At 51.5% G+C, this 12,305-nt stretch overlaps 1 protein-coding gene across 6 annotated transcripts in view; it reads left to right on the top strand.

The window, feature by feature from the left end:
* Positions 1-12,305, top strand: part of CASZ1 (castor zinc finger 1) — a 115,621-nt gene that overhangs the window by 85,217 nt on the left and 18,099 nt on the right. For all 6 annotated transcript variants that reach the window (XM_044445270.1, XM_044445266.1, XM_044445269.1 and 3 more), the window contains 6 exons: positions 410-582; positions 1,511-2,376; positions 4,934-5,075; positions 6,027-6,090; positions 8,014-8,177; positions 10,948-11,070. In XM_044445270.1, the coding sequence (XP_044301205.1) occupies positions 410-582; positions 1,511-2,376; positions 4,934-5,075; positions 6,027-6,090; positions 8,014-8,177; positions 10,948-11,070 (1,532 nt within the window). The remainder of the gene's footprint in view (positions 1-409; positions 583-1,510; positions 2,377-4,933; positions 5,076-6,026; positions 6,091-8,013; positions 8,178-10,947; positions 11,071-12,305) is intronic.

The raw sequence follows: 12,305 nt of genomic DNA, 5'->3' as shown, positions 1-12,305 counted from the left end.
ACATCTGTAGCTCAGTCTAGGTTTAACATATCAGAGGCAGGGTATTTGGGGTTTGGGGAGAATTATAATTACCATCGACAAGTTCATTGCAAAATATGTCTACAAAATACAGCAGAAATAAAACCAAAAGAATAGTCACAGTAACACATCAGGGAGCTACATAAACCAAAGCAAACACCTCACCAAATGTCCTTCACTTACACAGTCCAAATCAGGTACCTGGCAACTGACTCTGTAGTGTTCGTACCACCTGGACTTGAAGGGAGGGGGCCATAGCTGTTTCGCATTCAGAGAGTCCCGGGTTCAATTCCCGGCATCCCCAGTTAAAAACAAACCCTGCTTCTGCTTGGACGAATGTTGCTCTTTTTTTTTTCATTTGTCTTCCTTCTCCCTCTGTCTCTTACAACAGGTGGGCTGTAACAAAGTCTATACCAGCACCTCGGATGTAATGACCCACGAAAATTTCCACAAGAAGAACACGCAGCTCATCAACGATGGGTTCCAGCGGTTCCGGGCCACGGAGGACTGTGGCACTGTGGACTGCCAGTTCTATGGGCAGAAGACGACTCATTTCCATTGCAGGTGGGACCGAAGTTAAGGCTGGCCATGGGTATAGTTGGCACCAGAGGCAGTGCTAGGCACTGAAAAGCTTTTGTGCCCAGGCTCAGGGAGAGCAATCGGCCTAAATATTGCATATGCTAATTTATATCCATATATGCAAATGCAGAAATAATTACTAGGATTTCTTTATTTTTCACAGAAGGCAAAGCTAGCTGATTCAGTCCAATTGAATTCACTTTATTGCTCGATAAAGGATTTTGCACATACATAAAATGAAAAACACAGGACATTCCGAGATGCCCGAAAGCAGACACCTCTGCCTGGGTGCAGAAAATGTGATAAATCCGCAGGCTGAAGAAGCGTTGAACAAACCACGGGGTGTCGTTGCAATGTGGGTCGTCCCAGCTGAGATAAGGCGCTCTGGTGAACAAACCACAGTTCACAACCCAGCAACAGACCATGTGTGCTCTTCATGGGCCACTTGTGTTGAACGGGCCGTGGCTGGTTTGGGCAGCGTAACCTGAGGCCCTCCTTGGGGCGCCCCCTCAAGGGTCTCTCAGGGGGTGCCAGCGGGGGAGCAGACCCTGTTGGTGCTGGCCCCCTCTTGGAGGGGACGACGTGTCATGAGCACTGCCATCTTTTCCATAAAGGTTAAAACTTTACTCCCAGGCACTTGACAGCGCTTGGGATTTTATTGATTGTTATAGATTGTTTTTGAGTAGGAACTGTTTTTATATTATATCTTACAATATATAATGAGGTGTTCATATTTTTAAGCTGCTCAGGGAGCTCTGGCTGCTGGTTGGTTTGGAATTGCAGTCGATCGATCGATCGATCAGTAGGTCGATAGAGAGGGCCTTGCCTCTGCTGGGGTCAGCCAATGGACATGGGATTTTGGGGGGTCCTCCTCCTGCCTTGGGCCTGATCCACCGTTTTTTCCCTCCGGCAGGCGGCCAGGTTGTACGTTCACCTTCAAGAACAAATGCGACATCGAGAAGCACAAGAGCTACCACATCAAGGACGACGCCTACGCCAAGGACGGCTTCAAGAAGTTCTACAAGTACGAGGAGTGCAAGTACGAGGGCTGCGTCTACAGCAAGGCCACCAACCACTTCCACTGCATCCGGCCGGGCTGCGGCTTCACCTTCACCTCCACCAGCCAGATGACCTCCCACAAGCGCAAGCACGAGCGCCGGCACATCCGCAGCTCCGGCGTGCTGGGCCTGCCCTCCTCCCTGCTGGGCGCCAAGGAGAACGAGCAGGAGGAGTCCAGCAACGACGACCTTGTCGACTTCTCCGCCATGAGCTCCAAGAACTCCAGCCTGAGTGCCTCTCCCACCAGTCAGCAGTCTTCCGTCTCCTTGATCGTCCCGGGGACGCCTTCCTCGGCCGCGGAGCTTGCGGCCTCGCAGGCCTCCGGCAAGCCTGCCGGCAGTATGCCGCCGGCTCCCAAGATCCCTGGCCTGCTCTCCCAAGCCCTCCCGAGCAATATATCGTTGGCCCTGGCGCTCCCCAACGCGTCCCTCCCAGGAACAGCCGGTCCCTACTTTCCTATCCTCCCCAGCCGGGGCCCCGGCCCGCTGCCTGCCACCTCGGCTGGCTTGATTGCCACCGGCGCGTCGAGTGCCAACCCAGCATCCTCGGCCAGCTCCCCTTCCCAGGCCATCTCAGGTTCCGTCGAGGCCGCGACCACCTCCTCGCCTACTCCGGCGGCATCCCTCATGGAGAGAATCTCAGCCAGCAAAGGCTTGATTTCCCCAATGATGGCCAGGCTGGCGGCAGCAGCCCTGAAGCCTTCTGTGGCAGTGGAGGCAGGTGGGTTCTGTGCTCGCCCCTGGCGGAGGGAGGTCTCTCTGAGGGGCAGTTTGCTTAGCAGTGCTGGCTCCAGATTTCTCGGAGCTCTTGAAGAAAAACTTTCTCAGCAACTGTCTGCCTTCTCAGCTTACTGTCAGTTAGAGGGGTTCTGCGGTGGCTACCGGAACTCACTTTGGACATCGGTTCAGAGAAACGGGGGGGCGTTGGAGCTTCTTGTGCTTGGATTTGTCTTCCAAATGGCTGGTCCAGGTGGAAGGCATGTCAGTCTGAACTAGCTATGCCAACAAGGTTACCTGCCATTTTTCAGCACCTGAGTCCACCAGCTTTCAGGTAGCTCTTACTTTACGACTTGGACCAGGGGCTGACGCTGGTTTCCTGTTGGGTGTGGTGGAGTGCACTTGGAAGGCGACTTGAAAAGCATTTTTTTAATAAGGGGAAAAGAAGCCAGGAAAGCAATGACTGAAATTTTCTAGGGAAAACTCAGGGGAGATCCAAAAAGCCAAGCAGAGGGATATCTTCCGAGCAGTTCTTCTGGCAAGCGCCTCCCCAGCGGAAGAAGCCAGGCGCTCCCACTGGCCATCGCGACAGTCCTTCCCAAGCAGGGCTGCCCCGACCCGAGGATGTGGTGGAGGGGCCTCCTCCGCACTGCCAGGCCTGCTCCGAACACTGCGAGAGGCAGCGACCTGTTGCCACAGGAGCCGGGGGTCCGGTTTCCCTAGATTTACTATTTGGTGGTTGTGTAGGGAGCTCCCGTGGTGCCAGGAGCACTCCTTGCTCGGCAGGGGGAAGGGTCATCGGCCACCCTGCCAGGCTTCTCTGCTCCCTTTCACAGCCACAGTATTTTGCTGTGATCTGTCCCCCTTGTAATGCAAAGCATTTAGGGTTGGCTTGGCTTTGGACGGGCAATTAAGATGCATTAGCTTCACAAAAGACCAGCTGCTGCTGCAGAAGAAGAAGAAGAGAACTGCTGGGACCTGTTTCTTGATGGGCATCAAGGCGGCTGCCTGCACTTCCAGACCCTCCTCGGGGGCGCGGCCTCAGCAGCATCAGCTTGCGCACCTGCACTTCAGAACGAACCACTGCACCATTGCCAGTCATCTCAAAAGTTGCATCCTTGTTGTCTTGGCTGGTTCAGACAGCTTGGGTGACCCGATTCAGTTGCCCACACTCAAAGGCTGAGCATGAGTTGTTGAAGTGTTGTCTGAACCCAGCTCACGCAGAGCCCATGAAGAGATGCCATAGTTTGTTATTGGGCCGTAAAGCGTGGGTGGTTCACCACGGTTTGCTATCTGGGCAGGGTTCAGACAGCTTCGACAACAGCCAGTCTTCAGTCCACACTCAGCCCTAGGTCAGTGCACTGTCTGAACCCAGACTAAGATAACTAACTCCTGGCAGACTCAGAGCTCCGGGGAGACAGGAAGAGAGGCGCCCTCAGCCAGCGCTGCCCGCTGCTGCAGGAAAACCTTTTAGGTAGTGGTGGGACAACCAGGGGAGAAAAGGCGAGAGACAAAACCTGCAAGATGCTTTTGCGAACTCTTTTTCCTCACTCTTTGCTCGCGGTGGTGGTTGTGGGGAAGTCGTTCCCGAGCGCAGGAGGGAGAGGTCATTGAGGGAACTATTTTTCCTTTATTTTTTAATAAAATGCCACTTGCTGTCGGTAGAGCGGCTCACCGTCAGCTGTAGTGCCTCCGGGTAAATTAATATTTTAGTCACTTGGGGATTGCGGATGAAAGCTTGGTGGGCCATGCTCCTGTCAGCAACTTTCCCCCTGCCATCTTGGCGTCCTTTTTCTCCGAGTGCGTGTGTGTTTCCTGCTCTCTGGCTCCTTAACTTTGCGGGGCATGTCCCCCTTCTCCTTGAAGCCATTGCTTTTCCAAAAAAATACGAGATTAGCAATGCACAAAATGTTGAGGGGTGGCAAGGCGGGGGGGGGGGGGCAGCAGCATCCCCTGCTCAGGACGAGGCGGCGGGAAGAGGTCACGCAGTTTGAACCAATCTGATTGGCTGTCAGTTTCGATAGACCTGACACAGCAGATGTTCCTTTTGGGCATGCTCAGTGAGGAGGCCGGAGCGGTCGCCACGGCAACGTTGGGATTGGGGAACAGGAAGGGGGCCTGACCAGCAGCCTAAAGCTGCCACATTGCTTCAGCATTAACAGAGTCTTTAATAAACGTTTAAGAGGCAGCCCCGCAAATTAGTTATGACAGTTTGCGCAGAGCATCGGCTCCCCCCCCCCCGCTCCTTCCGCCCTTCTCCTTTAAAGGGCCCGTAGCCTGGACAACTTTGACATAATTTTGCAATAATTATCACTCGAAGAATTTCCACGCCGGGCTGGGCGTCAGAACCCATCACATCAACCGAGCAATAAATGCTGACCAGCAAACCCCAGACCGCTCCCTTCCTCTCGAGCCCGACTTGGGGGCGTTTTTCCCCTGCCACCACTTTCTTGTGCATTATTTGTTGCGGTCGAGGTTTATTGTCGGTTGACTTCCTTTACTTTGTTTACTTATTTAAAACTTTGCGTCTTTCCCCCTTTCTTTTTGTCTCCGAAACACAGGGAATGGGCAGCCAACAGCTCCCGGGCGCTTTAACCCGGCACAGATTAAGCCAGAGATCGCGGAGAGCCCGGGCTCGGTGTCCGCCGTGGCCCAGAATTCCTTGCAGGAGCACAGCCTGGACCTGAGTGTGAAGGATCATGGGTAAGAGACCACTCCGTGGTGGCAGACCCACGTGGCCCAAGAGCCGCAAGGTCATGTCCTAAAACAGTCGTGTCAGATGTGGCGGGGAGGGGAGAGGAGGGGTCTGTCTGCCCATCCGTGGCATCCGCGTCCGTCCAGCCCACAGAGCCACCCCTCCGCTGCAGAAGGCCCAGGGGGCAGCCGTGCCGCCCGCTCCTGCCCCCTGCCAAGCTCGGGAATGCCTCCGGCGTGGCTTTCGCCCTCCCGGCCCTCCTCTGTCCTCTGCCCTGTTACCTGTGTGAGCCAAGGCACTGCCTCGGCTGGAAGTCCTTCCCCGGAAGGGGGTTTGCTTGCTTGTTTGAAGTGTTTGTATCAGCCCCCCACCCCCACCTCTGGCCAAAAGTTTGGACTCAGTCAGCAAAGCAAGACCTTCCCTCCTGCGAGCGCCTAATCTAAACAAGGGGCAACACGCAAGGCGAAACAGATGGGGAAGGAGAGAAGCTCTCTTCCAAGGAGGCTTCCAGCGGGCCTGGGAGGGTGGCCCTGTTTATTCTCTCATGTTTGGATGGGGGTGGATGGAACCGACCCACTGCTGGGCCGAGGGTCCCCCCAGTGCCCACCAGCTTTGCTTGATGTTTCCAACATGCATTTTTTCTTAGCTAATGCTAAGAGTGAGGAATGCATTGAATGATGGGGGGAGCGGGGAGAGAGAGCCAGAGAGCGACACTTGCTTGGCTTTTGTAGGCAAGAACTCTAGAGCCCTCTTTCCCTTTACCTCTAAACTCAGGTCGTAGGGCCCTTTCTTGGCTGGCGTAGTGAGTCCAACCTGGCCAGCACAAGGGTGGGTTTCGTCGTGCCCTTCCAGTGCAGCAGGTGGACTGTGGAACGGGAGGGAGGCAGCTTGCAAGGAGAATTAATTGCAGTCCCCCTTATGCACATCTTAACTAAACCCTGTTGGTTTGTGTGTTCCAGTAATGAATCAAATGGCCACACAGTCTCGGCAAATTCATCTCTTTTATCCTCGCTTATGAATAAGGTAAGAGCCATCCATCAAGGGCCTTTCATTCCCCCCACCAAGAGAAATTAAAGCCGCGGTTGGCGAGGTGGGGGGGAGGGGGAGACGCGTTTGTTTTTTAATGTTTTGCCTCTAATAAGATGAGTTTGTACCATTTAAATTTTGAGACCATTTTTCATCGGGTATAATTTCAGAGCCACTGCTTACGAATTAATTTAATGAACTGGCTGAAGAAATATATTGCAGCCTCTGACGCCCTCTTTTCTCCCCCTCCTTCTAGCCGTTTGGAAAGAGGAGGCCTCTGAAAGCGTTTTGTTTTTGTTTGGTTCATTTAAAAAAATATTTTGAATCTGGCAACTTCTCTTTTTCTTGCTTTTATCAGTTCTGCTTATTACCTTTAAGGATTCCGATTGGTGGCAGGGATTGCTCTTTTCTCCCTTGACTATGGGAAAGTAAGGGAAACAGCCAAAGTTTTGCACCAAGATGGTCAGTTTTCCACTTTGCAATATAATCTTCTCAGATGCAATGGCTCTGAAATAATTATTTTTTTAAAGCGCATAGTGCTCTCGTTGAGCTCTTTTTTACTGAGATATTTATTGCTTACCCATACAAAATGAATTCCGCCTTGGCTCCGTTAATTGTGCCCTTGCAGCCAACCTCTTTCGTGGCCTGGGTTGCCTCACAGTCTGCCTGCAGGATCCTGTTGTGTGAGCAGCTTTGAGGCATCGCTGTTACTTCCCCTGAGCTCTGAGCGCAAGATTCAGGCGGCACACAGAACCCTCCAGAAAGGACATTGTGACTTTGTCTATCTAATGCGTTCCCTTTTCCGTCTCTCCCTTCCCATATCCATCCCACAAAAGCTTCCCACCACCTTCCATCAGGTCTTCAACTGCTTCTGCAATACTTCACTGAGTTAGGTTGTGCCGCTGTGTATGTTTGCCTCCTCTCCATCTGAATCCATGAAAGTTCTCATTGATTAGGCTGTTTGGGGTAGCTTTTCAAAAGCAGTAAGGCGGACTTTAGCAGGTTGCATTTACCTGCTAGATCACCCCAACTGGAGCCCTGGGGCACTGCGCACTCATCTGGTGGAAAGTTCAAAGATCTGTAATCTGACCCTTATTCCTATTCAGACTTCCCCAGTGGGTGGTGGAGAGCCCGTTACATTTGGGAATGATGGACTGAGTAGGATTGGAAGTATTGCTGTGGGAATTAAAGCAGAGAGCCCACATTCAGATGTCACCCTCAACCATAGTTTAATATGATGTAAAGAAGCCAAGACATGTCCTGGTCTCATATGCTCCCCTTTATCGCTCCTCCTCCCACATGGCCAGGAGAAAGGAATCAGATGCATTTTTTGGATTAACTGTATTTGTTTTGTTTTCTCCAGAGACAAACCGTGGCTAGTATTAACCAAGACTAGTTTAAAATAAGCAAATTTGAAACCATGGGCTATTACGGTTAGTTTAAAGCAAGCCAGCTTCAAGCTGTGGTTTCTTGAAGATAGTTATTGACATGAATGATAGCTAGTATTAGCCACAATTCCAGATTGAGACAGCATCAAGAGTTGCAGTTAATTAAAAGCAGAAACAAAACCTGCCAAGCATTTCAGCAGCACAGGATGAAGGGTGGCGGTGGTGGTGGGGTGATGAATCCAGAAGGAGGCTGGATCAGTTTATGTCGCCTTATGCCATTATTTTAGTGAGCTGCTGACAACCATTGACATAGGAGTTTATTTTTATTTATTTATTTGGGAGTTGAATTAAGGGAGTTGAATTAAGCTTTCCCTAGGCCAAGTCCCAGTATACTTGGCTGCAACCCTTAAGCCCTGTTCTTTCCATTCCCCTTTTTCACAGCCTTTGGCTTGTTACGGGAAATTCTCAGGTGAACCTGAGGAGTAGCTGGTGGGCTCTCTCCTAACAGGCAGCATCATTTTTCTCCCAACAGATGACTCAGAGTAACCCCAGCCTTGGAAACCTTCTTGGTCTGAAGGTCGAAGGTGACGTCAGCCAGCCGGGGGCTGCGGGAGACGCAACACAGTATATGGGCAAGACAGTGAAGGCTCTTGTTCAAGAGAAACTTTCTGAGCCCTGGAAGATGTATTTGCGCAGGTGAGAGCCAGGAAATACCCTGTTGTGGGAAGATTGGTCCGAGGCCCGCATGACCCAGTTAAATTGCTAGACCTAGCCTCCATCGCCTCTGTCTGCTCAAGATGGCGTTCGGCATCTTGGCCTCCAGTGGAGCTGGGCTCTCCAAGCATGTGGGAAGTTTCAGGACTGCGATCGTGTTACAGTAGTCACAGGGTTCTGGCCCACATCACCTGCTTTGACGGGGACAGGTGTGGCCAGCCCGTGGCTGCCCTCCAGATGTTTTGGCGGACAGCTCCCATCGGCTGTAAGCAGCACAGCCAGTGGTGTGGGATCCCGGGCGATTGGGCCAAACTATCTGGAAGGCCACAAATTGCCCACCCTGAACGGTGAGTATAACTAAAAACTGCATCAAATGTCTCTTTTCAAAATGGCGGAAGAAGAAAAGCACACCTAAAAACAGCAGCCAACCCTGAAGTCAGGGGTGGATTGATATGCGTGTATATAAAAAGAGCTCAGGCTAACTGGGGAGGCCTCTGGAAGGTCTCAGTGATGGGCCCATGTCGAGGGAGGAGCTGCACCCGAGGCAGGACTGGGCAAAAGGCCTCCTTGCCGGTGGCTGGCCAGCCAGGTCCCCCAGAGCAGCCCCGGCATACAAGCTGGTCTTCTGGCCCAGCCCCTTGCGCCCTTGGCCCCAGCAGCCCTGGAATGCCAAGAACTTCCTCGGCTTCAGAAGCCGAAGCCAAAGCCAGAACTCTGGACGCAGCCCAAACACAGCAAGTGCCTGCTTCACGCGCTTTTTCTCCCGCACCGGAAGTTTTACGTCTCCCCTGAAGCTGCCTTCGAATCAGCTCTGCCAACCTCCTCAATACTTTGCCTGAGCTTCCTTTTGCACGATGATCCCTGCCCTTTTTCTGGTGCATTCCGACTAGTGTAGTCTCTGCATGTCGTTATCCAGGCTGTTTACTCCTCCTTTTGGATTACTAATGAAGACATTAAATGAGCGCAGACCAAGCTGGTCTCTTCCACGGCAGGTCTCATCGGCCCCTGCCCCCCCCGCCCCCCCCCCCCGGCTCGGCACTTGTCGTTCGTCATTCTCCTTTGTTTACGACCCTTCCTTCCGTCTGCTCCTGGCCCGTGGGCCGGTGTTTGCACTGAGCCAATTTGCAAGCACCCGAGACACCACCGAAATGCCTGACTTCGGAGCCTGATGAATTACCTCCCACCTTCCACCCCTTTTCTAATTCCATCTTTTAAAGTAATTCCTTTTGTCCAGAGAGATCTCGCTCTCTCCTGGAACCCCAAAGCTCTTCCTCAGAGTTCTTGTGCTCTTCTGGGGGTTGTGTGATGTAATTTCTTGAAGCGTAACTGTTGCATTCATTAAAGCCCTGGCACCACCACCCTCAAATAAGAAAATCAGGAGGGCTTTTGTTTGGAGGGTGGCTCTCAGAACCCCAACAATTTTTAGCCCATAAACATGCCAAACGGAAAGGAAAAGGATCTCCTTTTGGCCTTTACAGGTTGCCTTTGGCTGCAGTCCTCTCCACCCAGGGTGCGGAACCTCGGGCCTGGGGTCCCAATCCGGCCTCCTGAGTTCCCCAGGAAGGTCATATCCCCTTTTCCTGATTGCGTGGTGGTTTACCATACATTAGGTATGGAATTCCTCCTAAACAGTGGTATTAAATTTATTACATTTAAGTTACCTTGTACAAAAAGGAAGTCGCTCCCCTCTTCCAGGATCTTCCAAAAACAAAAAGCCAAAAAGAAAAGGACACCTTCATTTATGTTTTTAATATGTAAATGTATTTAAATTCAGCCAATTCAAAGCCAGTTAATTAAAAGATTGCCATTCCTATGGAAATACAGTCTAGTTTCCTCCCATTCTAGCCACCCCCTCCTTTTGTTACATTGTATCCGAGTGATGGGCAAGGCATTATGGTTTTGGCATAAGTAAGCCAATGTCCTTGTCTCCTGGGTTCAGGGCTGACTGAGGAACAGTATTCTAGTTAAATGAGCATAAGCAGCATCTCCGGAACAGCTATTCTTGTCTTTCGAAGTGCACCTTTCCACTTGTCTGACTTTGAAACTCGGCTCATAAAGCATTAAGAAGCGCCGTGCCGGATCAGGCCTGTGGGCCATCTGATCCAGCATTTGGTTCTTGCAGTGGCCAACCAGATGCCTCGAGGAAGCCCACAAGCAGAACACCCCCACCCATGTTCCCCAGCAACTCTTATACTGGAGGCAGCAAGCAGCCACGAGGGTTACCAGCCACCGGTAGCCTTTTCCTCCATGATTCTGTCCCATCCCCTCCAAATTGTTGGCCATCACTGCACCGTTTGGGAGCAAATGCTGTCGTTTACGTAACTCTGGGCTGTGTGAGGAGGGGCTTCCTTTGATCCGTTTCATGGGATGATGCCAGAGTCCTAGGAGGATGAGCACGGTGGGACAGCATGTGCGCTGCGGGTTGGGTCCATGGCACCCCCAGATTGGGCTGGCGAAGGCCACTGCTGGTCAGAGTGCTGAGCTGGATGGACCCAAGTATGACCTGTACTCCCAGTAAAGCAGCTTTCTCCAGTCCTAAGGCTCCGTCCAGGGATGAACACTGCTTGTTGGTGTTGCTATTGCTGCTGCGACTGTGTGCCTCCAGGTTGTCCCCCACTTACGGCAACCCTATGGATGAAAGCTCCCCAAAATGTCCTGTTCATGACAGCCTGGCTCAGCTCTGGCAAATTCAGGGCTCCCTTCATGGGGTCAGTTTCATATTTGGTCTTCCCAACTTGTCCCATTGCTGCAGGTTTGGTACCAAGGACTTCTGTGACGCCCAGTGTGACTTTCTCCATAAAGTGCATTTCCACTGCGTGGTGGAAGAATGTGGGGCCCTCTTCAGCACCTTGGATGGCGCCATCAAGCATGCCAAGTAAGTCGGCGGCGGTTGCCCCTCACACTGAAGGTTATTCGCCACAATAAAGGCCCAATCAAGACGACTGAGCTCTCCACCACGGTGCCTGCCAGCCTCCTTGCCCCTCCTGATTCTAACTTGATGCATGATTTTTTTTAAATTAGGAAAGGGTATGATTTCTTCATTTGATGTGTGATTGATTTACTACTATGTTGCAAAGCAACGTTCTGTCCTCCAGCACCTCTTTATTTGGGTTCCAAAGAATGCTTTTCTGTTCTGGAGCTCTGACCACACTTTGTCTGTGCACTGGGGTTCATGGCGAGTTACTTCTCTTTTAGCTTCGCCCATAAACGCTCTGGGCCACGGGTGTCTTGTGACCAGCAACCGCTTTGTGGCTTGGCCACACCACATGCCCAGAATTCCAAATGCACTTCCTGGCCCACACGGGTTAAGGGGTACTGTCTAGGGCAATGATGGCGAATGTTTTAGAGACCAAGTGCCCAAACTGCAACCCAAAACTCACTTAAATATCGCAAAGTGCCAACACCACAATAAAACCTGAAAACTAGGGTTTTAATTTACAAAAAACAACTCGCAGCCAATCCAAGAAAAAAAAATATATATATATCCTTGGCAGTGCACTGACTGGCCATGTGAAAGCCCAGACAAGGTACGGCTAATGAGTCACGATTTTGAAAAAGCCCTCCTTGAGTAGCTTTTTCTGCACCGCTCATCATCTCTGCCCATGCTAAACACATTCCAACCATCAAAACCATGCCAGGACACCTCGTTTCTCTAACCCTAACCCTACCCTGGTTCACACCCCTAACCCTAATATAGGGGTAAAGCTCCATTGAAAACAATGCGATTTTGAAAAGGCCCTCCTCGAGTAGCATTTTCTGCACCGCTCATCATCTCTTTCCATGCTAAACACATTCCAACCATCAAAACCATGCCAGGACACCTCCTTTTTCTAACCCTAACCCTACCCTGGGGCACTCCCCTAACCCTAATATAGGGGTCAAGTTCCATTGAAAACAATGCGATTTTGAGAAAGCCCTCCTTGAGTAGCTTTTTCTGCACCGCTCATCATCTCTTCCCATGCTAAACACATTCCAACCATCAAAACCATGCCAGGACACCTCGTTTCTCTAACCCTAACCCTACCCTGGGGCACTCCCCTAACCCTAATATAGGGGTCAAGTTCCATTGAAAAGAGGGCGATTTTGAAAAAGCCTTCCTTGAGTAGCTTT

Source organism: Varanus komodoensis, unplaced genomic scaffold (assembly GCF_004798865.1).
Source record: "Varanus komodoensis strain SLA01 unplaced genomic scaffold, ASM479886v1 scaffold48, whole genome shotgun sequence".
Taxonomy (NCBI): domain Eukaryota; kingdom Metazoa; phylum Chordata; class Lepidosauria; order Squamata; family Varanidae; genus Varanus; species Varanus komodoensis.
The sequence above is the reverse complement of the archived record's forward strand: the minus strand, read 5'-3'. Positions and strand labels throughout refer to the sequence as shown.